Source organism: Schistocerca serialis, chromosome 2, assembly GCF_023864345.2.
Source record: "Schistocerca serialis cubense isolate TAMUIC-IGC-003099 chromosome 2, iqSchSeri2.2, whole genome shotgun sequence".
In the NCBI taxonomy this organism is placed as follows: domain Eukaryota; kingdom Metazoa; phylum Arthropoda; class Insecta; order Orthoptera; family Acrididae; genus Schistocerca; species Schistocerca serialis.
Window position 1 is genome coordinate 430,648,219 of NC_064639.1, and position 23,399 is coordinate 430,671,617.

Sequence of the window (23,399 nt, forward strand, 5' to 3'; positions counted from 1 at the left end):
TGCCTTTGCGGTGTTGGCTGTCTGCGGTATTCTGTCTCTTTGAATACATGATCTCGTTGTCATTTTATCCATCCAGTGCAACACTGTTCAGTGGAGCTCAGTCCGTAGTTTCTTGCTAGAGCATAGCCGTCCTAACTGCCTTACTGCCTAGCCGCATCTCCGTGTTCTATTGGTTCCCTTCTTTCCTCGCTTGAAACAGTATTATTTGTTGCTATATTATTGTCGTACGGCACATATGCGCTTCCTCGGAAATAAAAACAGCGTAGACTTTAATGTGCTGTACACAGCATCAATGCAATGGTTAACAGCAGGGAAACCACACATATCTCGATGTAAGTCAGACCGTTTCAATCTTCATCCTAACGTTCATCGTCTCTCCATATAACTGTCATTGTCCAAAAATAGCCACAAGCTAGTAGTTTTTGATGAGATGTAGGAGAATTATTAGTAAGTTTCAACCTGTACCCACTTCTCGAAAGGCACTTGGCACGTAGCCTTCATCAAGAACCAATAATTATCCGGACATCTTGCTGAAAATGACTTACAAGTGCGTGGCGCACTCCATCGGTAATGCTGTAATTCAATATGGTGTTGGCCCACCCTTAGCCTTGATGACAGCTTTCACTCTCGCAAGCACACGTTCAATCAGGTGCTGGACGGTTTCTTAGGGTATGGCAGATCATTATTCACGGAGGGCTACACTGAGGAGAGAAATTGATGTCGGTCCGTGAGGCCTGGCACGACGTCGGCATTCGAAAATATCCTAAAGGTGTTCTATAGGATTCACGTCAGGATTCTGTGCAAGCCAGTCTATTACAGGGATGTTATTGCCATGTAGCCACTCCGCCAAATTCCGTGCATTATGAACAGATGCTCGATCGTGTTGAAAGATGCAATCGCCCTCCCCGAATTGCTCTTCAACAGTGGGAAGCAAGAAGGTGCTTAAAACATCAGTGTAGGCCTATGCTCTGATAGTGCCACTCATAACAACAAGGGTTTCAAGCCCCCTCCATGAAAAACACGACCACACCATATCACCACCGCTTCCGAATTTTACTGTTGGCACTACACATGCTGGCAGATGACGTTCATTGGACTTTCGCCTTACCCACACCCTGCCATCAGATCACCACATTGTATACCGTGATTCTTCACTCCACAGAACGTTTTTACACTGTCCAATCGTCCAATGTTTACGCAAGCGAGGCGTAGTTTGACATTTGATGTGTGGCTTATGAGCAGCCGCTCGACCGTGAAATGAAAGTTATCTCACCTTCCGCTTAACTGTCATAGTACTTACTTGCTGCGGATCCTGATGCAGTTTGAAATTCCTGTGTGACGGGCTGGATAGATGTCTGCCTATTTCACATTACAACCCTCTTCAACTGTCGGCAGTCTCTGTCAGTCAAGAGACGAGGTCGGCCTATAGGCTTTTGTGCTGCATATGTCCCTTCACGTTTCCACATCACTATCACGTCGGATACAGTGGATCTAGGGATGTTTAGGAGAGTGGAAATCTCGCTGTGGCGTACAGACGTATGACACGAGTGACACCCAATCACCTGACCGCGTGCGAAGTCCGTGAGTTCCACGGAGCGCCACATTCTGCTCTCTCACGACGTCTAATGACTACTGACGTCGCTGATATGGAGTACTTGGCAGTAGGTGTCAGCACAATGCACCTAATATAAAAACATATGTTTTTGGGGATGTCCGGATACTTTTGATCAGAAGTGTATCATTCCCATTCAAACGTGAAGTTAAATTCAGACTACAAAACTGTAAAGAGAATAAGACATTTTTGTGAACCGAGTAGTTTAGGTCACGCTTTTTATTGGAATGTAATTATCGGTGTCGGCCAAAATTGGCTGCCAACAACGTCATCATCCACTTCAAGCACTCGCAGAAAATACTCGTGGATTAATTAAAAGTTAAAACATTAGTACGGGATGAAGGACGGTATTAACACCAGAAGAAGGCTTTGTGTACAAAATTTTAAAAATCATGTTGGGGTATTTAAATGGAAGTGGCGTAAAACAGTGGTGAACTAATTATTGTAGATAAAACTCTGAGTAATCTTATGAGAAACCCTCTGAAATAAAATACAGTGAAATTTAGGTTTTACGTACCATTAATAACCATTACGTCTAATTCTGTGACTAATAGTGATTGTTATTACCAACTCCAATGACTAGGAAGGAAGCCTAAATTCGTAACTCGCTGTTAGGAAGCACAAATTTCTCATCCTACACGAGAAGTATGGGCACTGTTAGTAAAGCTTTATGTCGTAATAAAATAAAATGCCATCAGTTTACGTTCCCCTTCACGTAATGTATCCGCTGTTTGCTTGAACGATGACCTGGTAGGAACCAGATCCAATATGTTTGGTCCGGTACACTACTGTCACTTTTGACATTTGGACATTATCGATCATAGGGAGAATATCTGTGAGATGTTTTACTGTAACGGGGTCATTCTTTATTCTTTTATTTATTGTGACTTAAGTTCCACAGCCCCTCATTCCGCCACAGAAAGGTTTCTCAACGACGCAGTTGGCCCCTATTAAACGAAACTACTTTCCGTCGTTAAACGAAACTCATTTTCTTCTCCTGCAAAAGAAGCACTTTAAGAATATGTAAAATTGTACTTTACTCAAGTGTTTAAATACTCTAGATACCATACTGATTTTGAAATCTATTTGCCATCTTCTGTGAGTCTTTTGATGGAAGTGAGGTCGGTAAAAAGAAGCTTGCCTCTACACAGATCCAAAACACATCGCTTGAGGCCCCAGAGCATAAGTTTGTGGAGGGAAGTTCGTGTGGTTCTGTGACGCATAGGATACTAATAGAGTAGTGGGCTGACGTGTGGTGAGAATGTTATTTGGTAGCGTTGGCTGTAGTTGAAATTTCTGCTTAGGTTCAAATAGTATGGGTAGGTGTAGAAAGGGAAGCGAGGAAAACCGTGAAGGGTAGAGTGGAATCTGATGGGAGGGATAAATGTCCTGCCGGGTATCTGTCTCTACATATACGCCCTGGATGTCACTATGAAGTGCATGGCAGAGGGTACTTTCCATCGTAATAGTTATTAGGGCTTCTTCAGGTTCCAGTCACATGTGAAAGACAAGGAGTATGATAGTTAAAATTTCTCTCATCTCATTGTAGTTGGTCTGATCTTGCCTGCGCGATGCCTAAATCATTGTCCTGCTATTCAGAGGGTGCCTGTCAGAAGGTTCATCGAACCACCTTCGAGGAGCTGCTCTACCGTTCCACTCTCGAACAGCGTACAGAAGAAACTTAAATTTTTCCGTGCGACCTCTGATTTCTCTTACTTTATTACGATGATCGTTTCTCGCTATGTAGATGGTCGCCAACAAAATATTTTCCCACTCTGCGGACAAAGATGGTACTGAAGTTTCATGACAAGGTTCTGCCGTAACGGAAATGCATTTATTTTGATAACTACCGCCACAATTCGTGTACCAATCTCATTTGGTCCATTACGATCAGGGGACATCGGTTGGTACGCCTTTTTTAATGTTATTAAACTTTACCGACAGCCGTACACTTCAAGATATTTTATTTTATTCAGAAAGCGACCAGTTTCGGCAATTCATTTTGCCATCTTCAGGCCTCATACGCTTTTTTCAAATCAACGAACTTAAAACTTAATATCGTGAATTCCAATCATTGTGCAGGTGCTTTATACGAAGATGTGTGTTGCTGTCACTTCTTTGTACCGCCACCGCCAGACACCACACTTGCTAGGTGGTAGCTTAAATCGGCCGCGGTCCATTAGTACATGTCGGACCCGCGTGTCGCCACTGTGTGATCGCAGACCGAGCGCCACCACAAGGCAGGTCTCGAGATACGGACTAGCACTCGCCCCAGTTGTACGGACGACTTTGCTAGCGACTACATGGACGAAGCATTGCTCATTAGCCGAGCCCATAGTTAGAATAGCCTTCAGCTAAGTCAATAGCTACGACCTAGCAAGGCGCCATTAGTAACATTGCATGTTTCTAAAGAGTCTCACTTGTATCGCCACAATATCCAGATGTATCAAAAAGGATGGATTAAAGTTAAGTATTCCAGAAGCTACGTACATTTCTTTATAGCATTCATTACGTATCCGGTTTCAGACCTCACGCACCCTGCTTTAACTTAGCGCGTGCCTTTCGGCTTCCTCTTATTGTGTCTAGGCTGTCTTGTCTACACACAACATGAAGCACGTGCACAACGATTGAAATTCACGATATCCAGGTTTATGGCTCTATACGATAAGTTCGTTGATTTGAAAAAAGCGTATGGAGTCTGATGATGGTAAAATTATTCGCCTAAACTGGTTGCTTTCAGAATAAAATAAAATATCTTAAAGCATACGGCGGCTAAAAAAGTTTATTGACATTAAAAATTCGTGTACCATGTCCATAGTACTCTCTCCCATATTTCCTCTCTCCCACATTTCGCGATAGTACAAAATAAGCTGCGGTCTTTTGACTTTTTCGGTGTCCTCAGTCCGTCCTGCCTGATGCGGATCCCACACTGCACATCAGTAGTTCAGAAGAGGACGGGCAAGCGTAGTGTCCATCGGTCTCTTTAGAGGAACTGTTGCATTATCTATGTGTTCTGCCAATAAATCGCTGTCTTTGGTTTGCTTCCCCAAAACTTTATTGATGCGATAGTTCCAATGTTAATTATTCGTAACTGTAATCCTTAAGTATTTATTTGAATTTAAAGCGTTTCGTTTTTTATGATTTATTTTGTAACCAAATTTTAGTGAAGTTCTTTTGGTTCTCATGTGCTTGACTTCACACTTTTCGTTATATAGTGTCAATTGCAACCTGTCGCACCGTACCGATATCTTGTCCAAATCATTTTGCAATTTCTTTTGATAATCTGTGTACACAATCCAGGAGGGCTGGTAATATTGTCTCCCAAATCGTTTACGTAGACGAGTAATAGCAGAGAGCCTATACTACTTCCTTGAGGAATATCAGATATTACTTTTGTTTAACTCGATGACTTCCCGTCAGTTATTATGAACAGTGACTTTTCTGAAAGTAAATTACGAATCCAGTCACAAAGCTCAGGCAATACTCAATTGGCATGCAGTTTCATTAGAAGTCGTATGTTAGAAACGGTGTCAAAATCTAAAAATATGGAGTCAATTTGAGAACTCCTGTCCACAGTGCTCTCTACTTCCTGAGAATAAGAGCTAGTTATGTTTCACAAGTACGGGATATTCTCAATCCGTGCTGGCTATTTTTCAATAAACCATTTTCTTCGAGGTGATTCATATTGTAAGGCGTTGTACTATTTCTCTTGATTCAGTTCAATTCGTTCAGTACCTCCGTGACACACTCCCATGAGTCATATAGACATGTGCTCATTCGTGCCATCCTTATCTCTGTGCGTTCAGTACTCCCCGTTAGTCCTATTTTGTGTGGGTCACAAGCGCTCAAGGGCTATTTTAGGATGGACTGTACAAATGTTTTATAAGCAATCTCCTTTGTAAAGCAGCTACATTTTTCTAGTATTCTGCCAATGAACGAAGACTGTCAGGTACCTCACTCGTGACTCAGCTTATGTGATCCGTCTATTTCAAACAATTGCAAATTTTTGCGCCCAGGTATTTGTATGACATAAGCGATTCCAGTTGTGCCTCGTTGATAACGTGACAGTAGGGTTTTACTTCTTTTTCCTTTTTTGTTCATATTTTTATTTTTCTGAACCTTTAATGCATGTTGCCATCGTTTGCACGAGTAAAAAAACTGATGAAGATCATACTGCATATTTATGCAACTTTTGTTGAGACAGTACTTTATTATAGATAGTTTGTGATGATATAGTTTAATTCAAAGATTAATATCTAAATTTTTTTAGTTAATTAAACAGCATCGAGTGAAAATCGACGGAGTAAAATGATCGATCTTATACAAAAGATTACTGTTAAGGAAACCTTTATGACAATAGGCGCAAGTATAATATCAGTGAAAAATGTTCGATGGAAAGAGAGGGTACTTCGTGAAAAATTTATAATTTTATGAAGAATATATTACAGAAAAGAACGTAAGTTATAAATGTACTGACTGTAACAATCTGAAGGTATTAGAAAATGTAATTGATTTCAACAAAATGAAGTCATAAAGGTAGGGAATTGCCTATGGTGTTTTGGAAGACCTTGGTGCTAGCACAGAGGAGGAGAAGAACGATGAACAAGAGCAGTTGTAGTCGAGCCATAACAGTGTACGTAGCGTGGTGTGTCATGTCTGGCGATTTGAGCCTTAAGCCATAACAATTCGGAGTGAACGTACTTAATATTTGTTGTGGCAGTGGTTTATAGTTCCTGAAGTCGTCTCCAATTTATTTTGTGTCGAAAAGCAAGAATGTCCAACTGGTTTGATATGATGGAATATGGAGCCAATGATCAAAAAGTAACAATGGCACACAAGTATGTGGCAGTTATAAATTAATACCAACATTGGAGACGTGAAGAGTCAATACAAATTATTATAAAGCAAGCACCAACTTCAACACTGATACGATTGGAAAGAACAAGGCAGTCTTTATCAGTGTATCAGAATGTTACAGTCAACCTCATGGTCTACCAAAGTTCTAATATACACAACTGGCCATTAAAATTGCTACACCACGAAGATGACGTGCTACAGACGCGAAATTTAACCGACTGGAAAAAGATGCTGTGATATGCAAATGATTAGCTTTTCAGAGCATTCACACACGGTTGGCGTAGGTGGCGACACCTATAACGTGCTGACATGAGGAAACTTTCCAACCGATTTCTCATACACAAACAGCAGTTGACCGGCGTTGCCTGGTAAAACGTTGTTGTGACGCCTCGTATAAGGAGGAGAAATTCGTACCATCACGTTTACGACTTTGATAAAGGTCGGATTGTAGGTTCTCGCGATTGCGGTTTATCGTATCGCGACATTGCTGCTCCCGTTCGTCGAGATCCAATGACTGTTAGCAGAATATGGAATCGGTAGGTTGAGGAGCGTAATACGGAACGCCGCGCTGGATCCCAACGGCCTCGTATTACTAGCAGTCGAGATGACAGTCATCTTATCAACATGGCTGTAACGGATTGCGCAGCCACGACTCGATCCCTGAGTGAACAGACTCTGCACGAACAGTTCGACGACGTTTGCAGCAGCATGGACCATCAGCTCGGAGACCATGGCTGCGGTTACCCTCCACGCTGCATCACAGGCAGGAGCGCCTGCGATGGTGTACTCAACGACGCACCTCGGTGCACGAATGGCAAAACGTCATTTTTCGGACGAATCCAGGTTCTATTTATAGCATCATGATTATCGCATCCGTGTTTGGCGACATCGCGGTGAACGTAGAATGGAAGCGTGTATTCGTCATCGCCATACTGGCGTATCAGCCGGCGTGATGGTATGGGGTGCCACTGATTACACGTCTCGGTAAACTTTTGTTCGCATTGACGGCAATTTGAACAGTGTACGTTACATTTCAGATGTGTTACGACCCGTGGCTTACTCTTCATTCGATCCTTGCGAAACCCTACATTTCAGCAGGATAATGCACGACCGCATGTTGCAGATGCTGTACGGGCCTTTCTGGATACAGAAAATGTTCGACTGCTGCCCTGGCCAGCACAGTTTCCAGATTTCTCACCAACTGAAAACGTCTGGTGAACGGTGGCCGAGCAACTGACTCGTCACAATACGCCAGTGAACTATGATATCGTGTTGAAGCTGCATGGACAGCTGTACATGTACACGCCATCCAAGCTCTGTTTGACTCAATGCCCAGGCGAATCAAGGCCGTTATTACGGCCAGAGGTGGTTGTTCTGGGTACCGATTTCTCAGGATCTATGCACCCAAATTGCGTGAAAATGTAATCACATGTCAGTTCTAGTATAATATATCTGTCCAATGAATACCCGTGTATCATCTGCATTTCTTCTTGGCGTAGCAATTTTAATGGCCAGTAGTATAGTTTTGTTAAAAGTGTTTGTTAGAATCTCTGTCCCAAAGTCACACATCGGTCTAAAGCTCCCCGTCCTTTTCGTTCAGACTTCACTTGTGTGTCAATCTGTATAGTCAAACGATCGTAATTGGTTCATCTTGGTGTTACGACAATCTTGTTGTGTCACATAAAAGTAATTTCCAAGAATAATTGTTTACTTTAAATTTGAAAAGACAATAAGTGTGGTCGCTTTGATATGTCATTTTAAAGTTCAATTTAACTAGATTTCTTGCTTTTAAATTTGCTTTATCAAAATGTTAACGTAATCATTTAATTTCGAGATGGCAGCGATTAAGCCACGAAATAATATATCAGTCTGCACCCTCCTGTTTCCAAGTAAAATTGTTGCCTCATTGGTCATTAATGTAAATTTACTTCTGACATATTTAAACAAATATAAACTGAAATAAAGTATTCAAAGAACTCCTTCAGAGCTCACGATCAAAACAGTCTTCACAGATATGGTTTTCTTTCAGTGAATCTGTCGTAAGGTAAGGATAGAAAGCTGCAAGCTGTTTGCTACAGAGGTGCGGATAAAACTAATTCCAGGTAGGCCATATTAAATGTTGTGTGTGTAACAAATTGTGTGGCGCACCAATCCTGAAAATCGAACCTCATTATCCGTACTTCCCTTTCGAGAGAAGTTTGGAACATAAATATGTGCCATTCTAATAACAGTATTCTGTCAAGTAACACGTGTCAAAATTTGTGTGAGAGACTGTTGTCAACGTTAGTAAAAAAAGTGCAATGTTGTGCAGTTACAATGAAAATGTTCAGCTGGGCGAACTAAAGGCTACATTTTTCTGAGAAGTGAGACGTAGTTCGTGCGGAAAGGACGTGGGTCACGGCAGGTAGCGGCACACGGGAGGAGTGCCGTAAACCCGCCCGTTAAATATATTCACTTCCCTCAGCGTGGTCAACGCTACAAAACAGTACAGAAATTTTTTGCACATTATGACTTCCATTTTAAGCAATATTAGCGAGTCATACAGCTAAATATTGTCACGTTCGTAGTTAAGAACCATTCTTTTCCCTGTTATGGTACGTTAATATAGGTTTGATTACTCGCGATTTGGACATTTACAACACAAAGGCGAATGGGTCACCCGAGGAACCGGTGAATTCGGTTTCAAGCAGCACTGTCTGCGAAAAATCTGAACTTGTCAGCATACAACATGAACGGCGAGGGTCCACACTTCCTTGGTTCACTATTGAACTTCTTTCTCCATTTGTCGATCACTCTCCATCCAAGATAAAATGCTGCATCATCTCCTACAAGAAACCCTCAACCCCGCCACTTTCGACAATAAACCTAGGTATATGGTTACCCTATACTGGTGAAAAATGTAATTTGTGGATTCTGCATCATTCTGTGGCCTCAACCTTTGCTGAATCATGTCTGGGTAAATGCCTGTCGGATGCGCCAGCTCAGTGAACAAAAAAAAACCGTTCTGTTTCTGTGCTGACATTGCACAGGACACTTTAACTGCAAGTCAGTCGCCGAGATGCTGAGTTACACATAGAGGCTTTTTTGTATCAAATATTCGAATGTTATATCCACTGAACTATATCACTTACGTACAAAGCTGTCTTATTGCTAAAAATGAGACGTACAGCAACTGATTTTTCCTTCACAGATTCCAGCACTGCCATAGCATAATTCGTATGTTTGACGTAGTCTTTCTGTTTCAGTTTCAGCTTCAATTTGAGAACACGCCAAACAGTTACTTGCAGAATTTACAACTCTCTTCTGCATTCCTGCGTGTATTTCCGTGAACAATGTTCAACTAAATACGAACTCTCTCGACGTTTCATGCTGATAAGGTTGTTGATCGATACTATTTACTTTACAAGAACATAATGTCTTCTCAATGGACCGAAGCCATTGACAGATTTTGTCGGTATTTGGAGGTGTCTGACTGTGTCGTTGATGAAGTCACCGCATAGTGAAGACAGAACAACAATTTTTAAATTCTACACGTATAAAACATTCTGTACGAAGTCAGAATTTTTGCTAATAAGGCGGAACATTTCACTTGTTCATCACCACGCACGCTCCAGTTTCCCATTCACTGCACTTGAGAAATGATCAAAACTTCAACCTTTCTGTTACATTCTCTAACTATTATCGATATATTGCCACACTTTAAATAGCTGTAGCCGTTGATAAAGTCTCCTCGGGTTATTAGCCAAGTCAAGGCGTCGTTCCACAGAAGGACGCCTTCACTCCGTTGATAACTTGAGCAGTCTTAATCATTGAGATTCGCCGAGAAAGCCTAAATTCGCATGCAGCTGCATCCGTTTTTAACCACTATATTCATTTTGCAGTGTCCTGTATTATACGATGGCGTTCTAAAGTGTAATGCATCCCAATTTTTTATTCTGTTCTCAATATTGGCCTAAGTATTGCATAAAATGCTTATTACTTGGTCGACTTCCCCGTTTCGCTGACCCAAGCTGCATCCTACTGCCGCTAGAGGGCTCTGAAGTGTAACGTATAACATGGTGACGTAACGTATTTATGTCGATGCATCAAGGTGCTGTAATCGAGTTTGTAACCAAAGAGTTCGTTCATATGTGAAGACTGTATCCTTCAACCTAACAATGCCATGCAAAACATAAGCGCTGTGACATCTCCAACAATCTGACACATTGGGTTCACTGTCATCGACTATCTTCCGTATCGTCCTGCCCTGGTCGATTTTAATCTGTTTGCAAAACTAAAAGAACACCTTCGATAACTTCAATTTGATTTGAGGACGTGGTGCAAGCAGAGGTGAAGTGGTGGCTCCGTCAACAAACATTCTATTGTGAAGGTACCAACAAGCAAGTCTGTCACCATGATGACTACTTTGAGAAACAAAAAGATAGACATGTAGACTAAAGATGTAGAACGTTAATAAAGTTTGTTTTATTTAAAAGGCTTCAAGAGTTTTTTCATACAAAATTAATTGGCATTACTTTTCAGCTCGACCTTGTAGTTAATCTCATTATTTAAGTAAATTGTGATGATAAAATATCGCTTTTCAATGATTCTTCGCGTTCAGACTGTGTACTGAAAAATAGTAAGAGAGGAGAGTAAATAAAAGGGCACATATCGTTAGCGTCAACATATGCTCCTTGATAAACTCCTGTATCAGATGTAGTCTGAAGGGAAGTGCGGCTGCTGGGGGACTCACCAGCGCGGAACTGTGCGTCGTCGCAGAGGAAGCGGAAGGTGTAGCGGGCGCCCTCCACCTGCTGCTCCACCAGACGGCGGCTGCTCACCGACGCGCACTGCAGGTACTCGTCCACGCAGCCCATGCCGGTCTGGAACGCGCTGCGGCAACCACAACACAAGCGACGCGTAAAGCTTATTTGGCCAGCCGTGGCAACTGACTCTACACGTGTCTAAAATATGACGAGCTTTATTAAGTTCAAATGGCTCTATGGGACTTAACATCTCAGGTCATCAGTCCGCTAGACTTTGAATTACTTAAACGTAAGTGACCTAAGAACACCACACACATCATATGCCCGAGGCAGGATTCGGACCTGCAACCGTAGCAGCCGCGTGGTTCCGGACAGAAGCGCCTCGTCCACAGCGGCCGGCTGAGGTTTATGAGAAACTACACAGGTGTCATATGTAGAAAACTTAATAATGGAATAAATAAAGTACTCAATTACTGCCGGCCGGGGTGGCCGAGAGGTTCTAGGCACTACAGTCTGGAACTGCGCTACCGCTACGGTCGCAGGATCGAATTCTGCCTCGGGCATGGATGTATGTGATGTCCTTAGGTTAGTTACATTTAAGTAGTTCTTAGTTATAGAGAACTGATGACCTCAGAATAGTGCTCAGAGCCATTTGAACCATTTTTCAACTCAATTACTTTTTTGTTGTTGTGCAGCTACTTTTTTGCATCCCTGCTAAACTATGATATCCTCGCCACTTGAGGAGCCGAAGTCCAATGGTGCAGCCTACTGATGAAGTAAGGAGTCCAATGCAGCAATGACTACAGCAGTTATGAAACACAGAAAATGTATTGCGAATACAGTCAACCTCCAACTGCAGAATGGAACGATGACACTGAAAATTTGTGCTGGGCTGGGACTCGAACCGAGAGATCCCGCTTATCGGGAGCGCTTGCCTTAAAACATTTTTTTAAATTTTTTAAATTTTTACGGTCCTTTTGCCTCCTCTTAATCCTTCCTTACGCTCGCCATAAGCGCTTTTGTCAGTGTCGCTTCATTTGCGACCATTGTTATTCCTATTTCCATAACGTGTCTTGAATGAAATAAGTAAATGATCAGTTCATGAAACAAAGAAGAAACCCTACTAAATGAGCAAAATGTGATGATAATACAAGAAAAGGGCTCTGTGGCTTGAAAATAAAAGAAGATTTCTTCACAAAAAAACAATATTTCTTGAAAACATAAATAAGTATGCGTTCTCAACACCACTTCATCCTTTTTTTTTTTAGCAGAGCACATGAGAAAGAAAAACAAATAAGGCTGCAGATCCAGAATCATCCGTGAATAAAAATGCATAAGAAAAAAAATGTACAAGATGAAGAGAAATACGAAGTTAAAGAAACTAGGAAGACTTGCATAGCCATGCTCTACATCTTCGCGCCAGCATAACAACGTCTGCTTTATCGTTCGAAGGGGAACGTGGGATCGTCCTGTGTTGACTGGCGCGTTTCTTCGAGATTTCGGGTCCTGGGCGGATTAGCGAAAATACTTTGTAAACAGTTCGTGAAAGTGGCTCGATGGTGTCGATGTCGGTGCAGGGTGTGGTGTTGTACTTGGAGACGTGTCCAGAAGTCCGCCGGATCGACGATGCCGTCCCGAAAGAGGTAGTTGTCGCCATGCCTCTGACCCATGTGATGCACGCCACATAGAAAATAGGTGGCGTCGGAATATATCAGCATGATAAGAGAGACGTGACGTGGAGGTACTCAGAGGTAGAAAGCCACGATTTTCTGTACCGACAGCTGCTGATGCCCCACACTCGAAACGGTGCAAATCCTTATCTTCGACATTCCACTTGAGGCAGAGAGCTGACCTCGCTAGCGCTATGCGATGCTGTTTTTGTCTTGTAGTATATTTGCCGTTGACGAGAAGGCACCACGTCGCAGTGGTACTGGTGTGGTATGTTTGATGAATCGTAGGCCGTGAAACCTGGGGGTGAAGTGCTTCAACGGGGTTTCGGGGTGTGTGCAGACTGAGAAGGCGATAGATGTCGCGAGTGGTCATCTTCCTGGTCCTGGAGAGCTCGGTGCATGTGTAACTGATTCCAAAAAGAAACGGCCAATGTGTGGGATATGTGCCAATGACGGTGGTGGGCGTCTCGAAACAGGTGCGAAGTCGGTGGTCAACATTCCAGTGAAACTAATATCTTTTCTTTCCCACAAGCGGGGGTTGTAGCTTTCACGTTAACCAAATATAGGCCACAGTACCGCTTAAGTTCGGTCATCAACTGGACTTCGAAGATGTCTCTGGAACATATAAAGTAGTCAAAAGCCTCCTATAGGCTGTCAACAACCATTTGACCTATCCATGGACGCTCCACGCCAACCCAAAGTCCCATAAGTCGTCGCCCTTGTGTCATTAACCTGCACTCGTACACTGGCTGTAATTCTCGTACCGGAATGCATATCCGAAGGAACGTTGCATCGTACTTGTTACAGACACAGCCACTACAGGATCGTACTTGTCTGCCAAAACCAAAATAATGACTTTCCATTAAATGTCTCCCCTGTACTGGAATTACAGTAGGTATACAAGTGACTTATGGACGACAACCTATAAAACTTCGGGTCTGGCCATCAAGTGTGCACGGATAGCCAAAATGATGATGACGACCGCTCGCGACAGGCAAGATATCCGGGTCCGAGTCCCGACCCGACACCAATTTTAAATGTCGTCATTCCGTTCTACAGTTGGAAGTTGACTGCATTCGCAACTGTGGATACATTCTATGTATTGACAAATTGCCGCATTGTGCTGTAATTCGTTCTCTGTGCGTGCAAAAAACTATTCCCAGTTAGCGGGACTTTACAGAAACAATATACCATAGCATCACAGTGATTAGGTGGGGCGTACGTTTCCAGTATGTAGCGTAGCGACATGGTACATATAACATGGCCACACTGATAATGCTTTAAGTCTAGCTGTCTGCACAAACTGGTAACACCGTAGTCTGCAGCAGTTGCTGGAGAAAGTCTTGTCTTCTGTTCGAGCTATTTCGCCACGTCTACGCACATGGTCTACTAGTAAACCGTGCGTCTCCTGAATGCAATGACTCACTGAAGAAAATGTCTGTTTATTTCATGCATTACGCGACAGTGACGGACTTACGTTAAATCTACAAAAATTACTATGTGAAAACAAAAATCACAACGTATAGCAAATTAAATTTTAAGTAGTTTCTTTCTCATGACTCGATCCAAGACAGCTCAACCGGCCAAAAAGATGCGAGAAATTGCAAAAGTGAGGTTTTCTTAAATAAGCATACTCCTATAGCTCTGGTGGAAGAATGCTGAATGAGAAAGTTGTAGGGCTTAAAAACATATATGGACTGATTTTTGTTTGCTTATTATGACTACCGATTACTTTATTTAGTTTCGAGGTCTATCAACAATACCGTTTAAATTGGGTTCTCTTTAACTCGTTAACATTCACATTCTCATACTTTCTATTTACTGTAAGTATGTAAGTATAGACTGTACTAACTCAAAATAATACCTGTTTGAAAAATGAAAAATATTAATTGTTATTTTACATACATCGACTTTTGAAATAAAAAAGGCGCTCTCAATAATTCGCTAGATCTTCTCAGCTGATGACTCTGCAGTAACGATTTTGTGCTTATTTTCTTCGGGAGGAGTTGTGCTACCACGCTTTTAAATAATTAATTGTAAGGATAAAAAAATGATTTCGAAAAGTTTGCGCTTTTGTTGGTCGTGTCTTTTTAAGTACCAACATTTTTAGATGATGAAAATTCTTAAGAAGTTGCTGCCATTTTTTCAAGAATTAAAAAAAATCTAGTGAACGCAATTAACATTTTACACCAGTGCGCATGATGGAAGTTATACTGAATACTTATATTCTCTGGAAAAAATTCTAGGATATGGTTAATTAATTTTTAGCATTAGCAACTGCGTAATAAAATGAAACATGCAAGCGCGCAGTGCGTCAGCTGCAGCGGGCGGCAGAGTGAAGGGAACTGGCGCGCGCTACATTGAAATGTAAAATATTAAAAGTAAATATTTCCGGTGCTGTTTTACTTCTAAGGTGAAAATTACTGTAACATTTGTTATTATCTCGTCAAAGTAGCACAGATTAAATATAAAATGATTTTTGTATGAGGTTCAGAAACCGAGATATCGGAGACTGAAAGCGTGGGCGATTTATAACCATTTTTCAGAGAGGGTGCGCTGATTCGTCCCCTCCCCGCCAACCACTCTCCCTCCTCCACACTCCGTCGCCCACTGTAGCTGACGCACTCTGCGCTTGCACGCTTCACTTTATTCCTCAATTACTAATAACTGAAAATCAGTGAAACATATCCCAGTATCTTTTTATTGGATATTCAATATTAACTTCAATATTAACTTCCATCAAGCACGTGGCCAAAAAATGTTAATTGCATTCCCTATTTTTTTCGTGTCTGCTCCCGAAGTTTGTGTGATTCTTTTTTGTATTTATTTAATTCTTGAAAAAATGTCGGCAACTTCTTTCTTTAAAAGTTAGTTACATAAACTAAAAATTGAGACAGTTAAAACAATATGACCAACAAAAGCGCAAGTTTCTCGAAGTCATTTTCGATCCTTAAAATTAATAAAATCGTAAAAATTATTTAATAGTACGATACGACAGATCTTTTCGAAGAAAATAAGTCTAAAACCCTTACTGAAAAGCTGTGCACTGAGAAGATCTAGCCAATAATGGAGAGAGCCTTTTTTTTTTCAGAAAGGCCATATACCTCGAAAATAATTAACATTTTTTAATTTTTAAATCAAGCACTTCTTTGACTTACCGCTGGATATACATGCAGCAAATAGCAAGTATGAGAACATTAATTATTTAACGTGTTGCATAGTATGAGAACATTAATTATTTAACGTGTTACATAGAACCCAACTTCTAACATTTCTTTCGATAGTTCTCGAAAAAGCAGTCAACAGATCTTTTCAAATCCTACAGGTTTCTCGTTTAATATTTTTCGATTGGGACTATAGTTATCTTTGAGCAGAACTAGTTTTCTTGCAAATTTACGGATTTTGTTGGCCATGTCCGTCATGGAGTTTCATAAAAAATTCAAACTTAATTTCCTGAAAGCTCAGTTTTTTTGTTTTTCCATAATAATTTTTGTAATCATTACTCCACAATGCCTAGACTATTTGTGTAAATTTTTATTGCGTTTCTCGTCTGAACGCTGATATCTTGAGTGTAATGGTGGCATAGCTACAATGTATTTCACTTTCTGACATCGGTAATAACCCGTACGTCCAATAACATTTTTGCGAAAGATTTCTCGGCGGTCTGTCTACCGTTGAATGCTACAAAGACCAGAGGTCTCTGACGCCCATTTGCTGGCACCTGGTAGCTTCAGATATCGTTCTTCTTTCTGAATAGTATTAAATGATTTAGTGATTTTGAGCGTTGCTCCACAGAAAATGACTTACATTTGCATTCGACTTTCGTTAGCTACTGAGGCAGACGACCCGTTTTAATGTGTTGAGCATTGTATTACTCTAATATGCAAAAAGTATCACCCAAAACTAATTATATGTTTTGTGACATAGTCAGAATACCTCACTACAATGTTTAACGTTTTTAATAATGATTTACGTATTGTTTCTTTTCGTTTTAAATTATTTCTTTATGTAGTTTTTCGTCAGGAATTAGTATGTTTTCGTCAATCCACAGTTAATAACTATGGTGTAATGCTTTTTACTGTCATTGTTTGATTTTTTAGCGTAAATGTATGCGATAAGTTATGTCACTACATTGTAGTGCATGGTCTATAGCAACACAGGCAGTCTGCACATTTTGAGGTCCACATATGTGTTCGTGGAGATCTTGAAGCTGACCGAAAGTGATAGTTAAGGATTTCAGCTAGACTTAAACCAACATAATTGCCCATTAATGAAACTCTACAAAGTGGAAAGAAGTCGCTAACGCTGGTATAAGTAAACGTGCCTAATTGATATCACACACATTTGGGTCAGTGGAACTACTGTATATTCACTTCATAAATATTCCATTGACAAATTGGCTCTACCCGTAGAACAAACCTCAAATTCGCATCGTTGACGGTCATGTGGAAGTACTTCAAAGACATTTGTATAGTGAAGCAGCAAGGTGTTCACTAAGCAGACGTCTATGACTACATTCACATAGTTTACTGAGTCGAGCTTGTGATAAAATTTAATGCATTAAAGTTTTCTTGGCATTTTGTTAAACAATTTCTTCTAGCAACCTACAGCTCCATTCAACAAAAGGCGAAATAAGAACTTAATATGCACTCGCCTGCAGTGACGTTAGAACTGACATTCATACCACCCTTAAATCTCAAGATAAGTGCGAAAATACTGAGTTAACAACACTTGCTTACGGCCACGCTCTTTCAAGGCGATATTGGTCACTGAGCCTTATAAAGTAATGTTATAGATAAGAACAGTTGTTCATTAAGTGAAGTGCGACATTTCATCAGTCCACGAATTAAATTTTATGTCTCAGTGTCTCAACTTTTTGAGTGTTATGTAGCATGAGGCGTGGAAGTAGAAAGGAAACCCGAAGCTAATTTAGCAGAACAATTCAGGGACACACATGGCAGTAAATTCACTATCGTATGATTGCCAAATAACGACAACCATGTTTACAATACCTTAGCTGTGTTAGGGGCGGCTTTGTAACGGAAAGCTTGTCGTGCTCGTCTTATATGGGCTGTGAAGAGAGAAGGCGGTAGCGCGTTTACTTTTACGTAAAATCTTCTCCCGATAATTTCTAACGTTGCCCTTCAGGCTATCTAGTTTTAAGGCATTCCTGCGACATTCCACATTTTTAAGCTTTCCGGTGTCGATATGTCTGTTAACGCCGGTGTTAACGAAATTTCAGCAGTGTAGCAAAGTTATTGATATTAGTTTCCACTGATGCAGCATCTGAATCCGAAACGTTGAAGTATATAATTTTTCATCAGGATTAAAATATTCCCAAAATTCAAATGAATACAACAGATACATTGACAGTTTGAAGAGAAGCTCATTCGTATGGGATAAAAAGTAATTAGAAATCAACTTTGCCCCACATGTCACCAGACAGAAGGATATCAAACCCTTTGCATCTCTAACTTTACCGTGTTTATGTGCAGTCTTGCGCCACACACTAATAGAATTTCACGACTGCCATGAAAAAAGTAGAAGTATGTCGGTGGCGATATAGGCAAGAGGAAGTACAGTTAACTAAATTTCGATGCGACACTGTCATCATTTGAGGATACAGAAGAGAATAAAATGAAAATTATGTTCATAACACAGAAACTAAACTGTAGGTATGGACAATGTTCAATTCTATGCTTAACACGTTCTTCGCATTGCGATACTAACTAGCATTTTCTTTGCCTTCGTGATGTTGCCCTCTTGCTGGGTCCTTAATAGATGAAAATAATTCAAATACGTCTCACTGATGGCTTTTTGAGTCTTTCCCAAGAGTTTTTTGAGTTTCGTCGCTTGTCAGTCGTGAAGCAGACCTACTGGCTAGAAGGCTTGCGAAATGTATTAGAAATCGAGTGTCACAAGAGAAAGAAGTATTTCTTTGACCGGAATTTCCATGTAAATGAAAGCAAGACGAAACCCAAATTTATGAACATTCGAACAGCATCAGAACAAAATTACCATAGTCTTCCATTTACAGATGTAACACTACAAACAGCAGTTGAACCAATGGTAAACTACATTCGTGGTCACAAATAACTAACTGTAGCAGTGACATAGTCCTAGTACGTATTTCCTTGTTGAGTAATATACTGCGACACGAATTTATCTGTCATCTCGGTGTTGATTGAGCGCAAACAGTTGCAGAGTTCCGCCTGCGTTACTGGCCTCCTGTTGTCTCTTCCTACTGGGATCTTCCTGCAGGCCTCACAAGAAGACGCCGAGGTAACTGTGTATATTTGTCGTGACGAAATATCCAACGTTCCTTTATTCACTGGTCATTTGCATCGGTATCAACTAGGAGTAGGGAAGCTCTTGCGAGTGAATTAATAACAACAATAATGGTAACAACAAATTAATAATGACTGAACTTTTTTGATTACAGAAGAAGTTGACGATTAAAAATAAAAATATGCTGATTGTTAATTTGGCCCAATGCAAAGGCTTTCTTAACTCAGTTCTCACTGCAGAGAGAAAAGAAAAAAAAAACTGAAGCGATACGCATCAGTAGTCTAACGAAATCTGAACCAGCAACTCCCCTTGCCTTAGCATGGCTCCACAGAGGAATCGTGACACAGCTTCGTTCAGCTCTCTGTCATTGCTCTGGTCTCACTTATTTTTTTGAAAACCTTTCGCAACATGAAATCAGAATCAGTCGAAATGTAATCATTTTCTTAATGTCGAAAATTTAAATTTCGACCGCAAGATGTTGCACTTAGAAGGCGCCCGGTTTACTAAAAGACGACGTGCGTATACATACTGCAACAGCTGAAATTGAAAATTTCCTCCAGCAACTCCCACAGCCCATACTGTGGCCATTTTGCGCACGTAGTCTTGTCAGCGTGGCCATGTTGTAGGACCCATGTCGCGCTCGGTGGAGACATACACTATGCGGCAGCCGGGCACCGGTGGGGCTATATGTCAAAGGCTGAACATTCGCAATAGAAAAACAGAACGATTTCAAACACCTTGTCTTAGAACGCCAATCCTACACATCGAGTTCGGCACCAGTGACTGTTGTTAACGTTTAGAAACCGATTAAAAGATTATGGCAGCCTCTGACCCAACTCAATTGGTTCAAATGGCTCTGAGCACTATGGGACTTAACATCTGAGGTCATCAGTCCCCTGGAACGTAGAACTACTTGAATCGAACCTAAGAACATCACACACATCCACGCCCAAGGTAGGATTCGAACCTGCAACCGTAGCAGCGGCGCGGTTCCGGCCTGAAGCGCCTAGAACCGCTCGACCACCGCGGCCGGCGACCCAACTCAACCGTAATACCTGTTCACTGGAGAAACGACGTGCAAAATGCGTATAAAAATAAATGTGGATCAAGCTGAAATATCCGTACTTATTTGGCCTCAAAATCAAAAGTGTTCTTTGTACTGCAGAGAAGTGCTGAATCATACCTGCTGTATCTTCCATGAATTGGTACTAACAAACCCGTCGCTTTCTTGAAATTTATAACCCTGCTACGCTATACCGCTTATACCATGAATTAAATCGTCTCACAAATACAGATCATGTCAGCCATCATAAACCAACAGTAATCCTTCCCAACTGCAACATTATAGAACTACCCTGCTGTACCATTCCTTTATTTTCCTTGAACAATCATTGCCCAGACTGTGCGGAATGGCCAAGAGAGCTGCTAAAGCAAAGCATTTGCATGAATGGCAACATGGATCACCAGATGCACGTTCAGCTTTGCAGTCATGGACCACGGGATAGCCACAGGAGTGCTCCTGCTATCTTATAACATGCTACCCAGCCCATAACTTCAGGCCTAGGTCCATCACGTCTACCTCGCGGATAGGTTGGTTTCAGGTCCTAGAGTGCCCTTCTTTTAAGGAATACACGGCCGTCACTGACACGAAGGCACAACTAGCTTTCATGAGAAAAGACAACAGACACCACTTCCAATGAACTCTCACTTGACGTAACTGATGTTTCAAATGGTAATGGTCTGGAGTCAGTGGAATGTACGCTATAGGACGTCTGGCTCGGACTTTTGTTGAAGTAACTGATTAGTAACAGCTTGTTGTGTCACTGTGGTGCCAAATGCTGCTCATATTGCCGCTGTAGATGTAGTACGATGCGCCAGAGCCATAGGCAGAACACGATGGTCTTCCGTCTCGGTAGTGCCACGCGTTCTTACGAAGCTCCGTCTCCTTGCGAATGTACATTCCCATCATCACTGCTGACAGCAGGCATATGCAGTGCATACAATCCTACCAAGTCTTTGAGCAATATCGCAGAAGAAACATCCAACTTCTAGTAGCAGCTGTAATACCTCTCTTGGCCATTCCGCACAGCCCGGGCAATGATTGTTCAAGGAAAAGAAAAGGATGGTGTTGTACGGTAGTTCTATAATTATGCAGTTAGGAAGGATTACTGTAGGTTTTAAGGTGGCTGACATGATCTGTACTTGTGAAGTGATTTAATTCACAGTATAATTGGGATAGCGTAGTAGGGTTATAAATTTCAAGAAATCGATAGGTTTGTTAGTACCAATTCATGGAACAGTCAGAAGGGATAACTCAGCACTACTCTGGAGTACAAAGAACGCCTTTGATTTTGAGGCCAAATAAGTACGGATATTTCAGCTTGATCCACATTTATTTTTATACATATTTTGCACGTCGTTTCTCCAGTGAACAGGTAGTACGGTTGAGTTGGGTCTGAAGCTGCCATAAGCTATTAATCGGTTTCTAAACGTTTACAGCAGTCGGAGATCAGTTGTGGAAACAGATGGAAGTCAAATGTGCCGAACTCGATGCGTAGGATTGGCGTTCTGAGACAACGTATTTGAAATCGTTCTGTTTTTCCATTGTCAATGTTCAGACTTAGTGAGGTCTTTGTGACCATAAAGCCATTTTTGACTAACATCAACTCACCACGTCCAATCGCAAAGGCAACTAACGCTCACGACCGTTACAGTGTGTATTTAAAGCAAATCTGATTTAACTACTAGCGTCACTCTTATGCGACGGGGGGCGAAATTTTCATAGATATCATCGTCCCGATGTAGAACACGTCAACCAACCTTCGTTTCTATCGTACAGTTCCTTGTCCCTCTTGATGTTGCGATTTTTCCGTCAGTGTGTACAGTCACGACGCGCTGCGACACAATTCTGAGTATTGGTCACTATTATTAAGTTCAAACAAAAGATCGTATGCGACCCGCAGGCCCTTTCTCCCTCCGTGCGAGATGTAGCCACTCGGTACCACAACCCGGAACTCATAAAAATTTGTACCCCTCGGGAACGAATTACAGAGGGGAAAGGCATGAATTCTACAACGTTTATACAAACGCGGCTATTGAAACCCTTGCATAGACTGATAACTCTCGTTGGGGAAGACGGTCAAACCTCATGTTTATTCGGAGCAGCAGCTACACGCAATAGCAGCGGAAATGTCTTTCGATGGTTTTTGGCGACTGAAAACGATACTGTTCTTTCCATGTACATGGTAGTGACTAGCCGTCTTGATAGATTCTACACACAAATATCGTGAAGTGTGCTATGTGGCCAGTCAAGCATTCAGATCACACCGCTCTTCATTAATCTGTAAAATACTTGCCTCATGATGTGTATAGGAATTAAGGGATCTGACATATCAGTTGAACCCCTCCAGCACACACGGAAGCTGAGGTAGAGTAACCCTGTTGATCGGCTTCTGAAGCGCGACCGAAATTTCAGTCAGGCATATTTTTTTGGATCAAAGTAAGGTGAAGTTGTGAAACTGCTTAAAAACCTATGCAGTCAAACCAGCTAGATGAAGTGAGATGAAAGAGTTTTACTTTCTGGCGCAGTAGCAACGCTATTCTGGATTGATACGTTGCATCCAAAATATCGCGGCAGACTAATGGACCAAAGCAAAGACTACGAATATAGTACGCTAAACATCCGCCGGCCTCAAAGTTCGTGTGTGAGACTTTGCTGGCCACATACATTTTCCACATGATCCAAGTATTGTGACGGGCGGGTAACACGGGCACCAAATACTGCATGTAGGTTAATGTAGAAGCTTCGCCTCAGGATTACGAAACCGCTTTGCATTCTAAAATGAAAGAAGTCATAAAAGTCGCAAAGATCGATCCATAGCTTGAAGCACTTCATAAATTCACGAGGATACCAACAGGACCATGATCGCGATATTCCACCAAAGGAACTGCACTCTATTTTAAAAAGGGCACGACGGCGCAAACCTCAGAACGCGCACGCTTAATGTTGTCACCCTCGGTTTTAAATTCACCGAAAGATGTTTACCCTTCCCTATGTCACGAACCATCGATTCGCTTCTGATTTCTTGTCATTTTTAGTGCAGCCTATTCGCATTGGTTTATCTGCGTTTTTATTTATTTCATTTCTTTGTGATTTATATTGCTGTATTTTTGGCATTCCCTGAATACTTTTCTGCTTCTTCCTTTCTTCAATCAGTTAAAGTATTT

The 23,399-nt window shown here is 41.5% G+C and overlaps 1 protein-coding gene across 1 annotated transcript in view; it reads right to left on the minus strand.

Annotated features, from left to right (window-relative positions):
• The window catches only part of LOC126455589 (uncharacterized), an 80,625-nt gene that overhangs the window by 28,323 nt on the left and 28,903 nt on the right, over positions 1–23,399 (minus strand). The window contains exon 3 of the mRNA XM_050091347.1: positions 11,202–11,341. Within this exon, the coding sequence (XP_049947304.1) occupies positions 11,202–11,341 (140 nt within the window). The remainder of the gene's footprint in view (positions 1–11,201; positions 11,342–23,399) is intronic.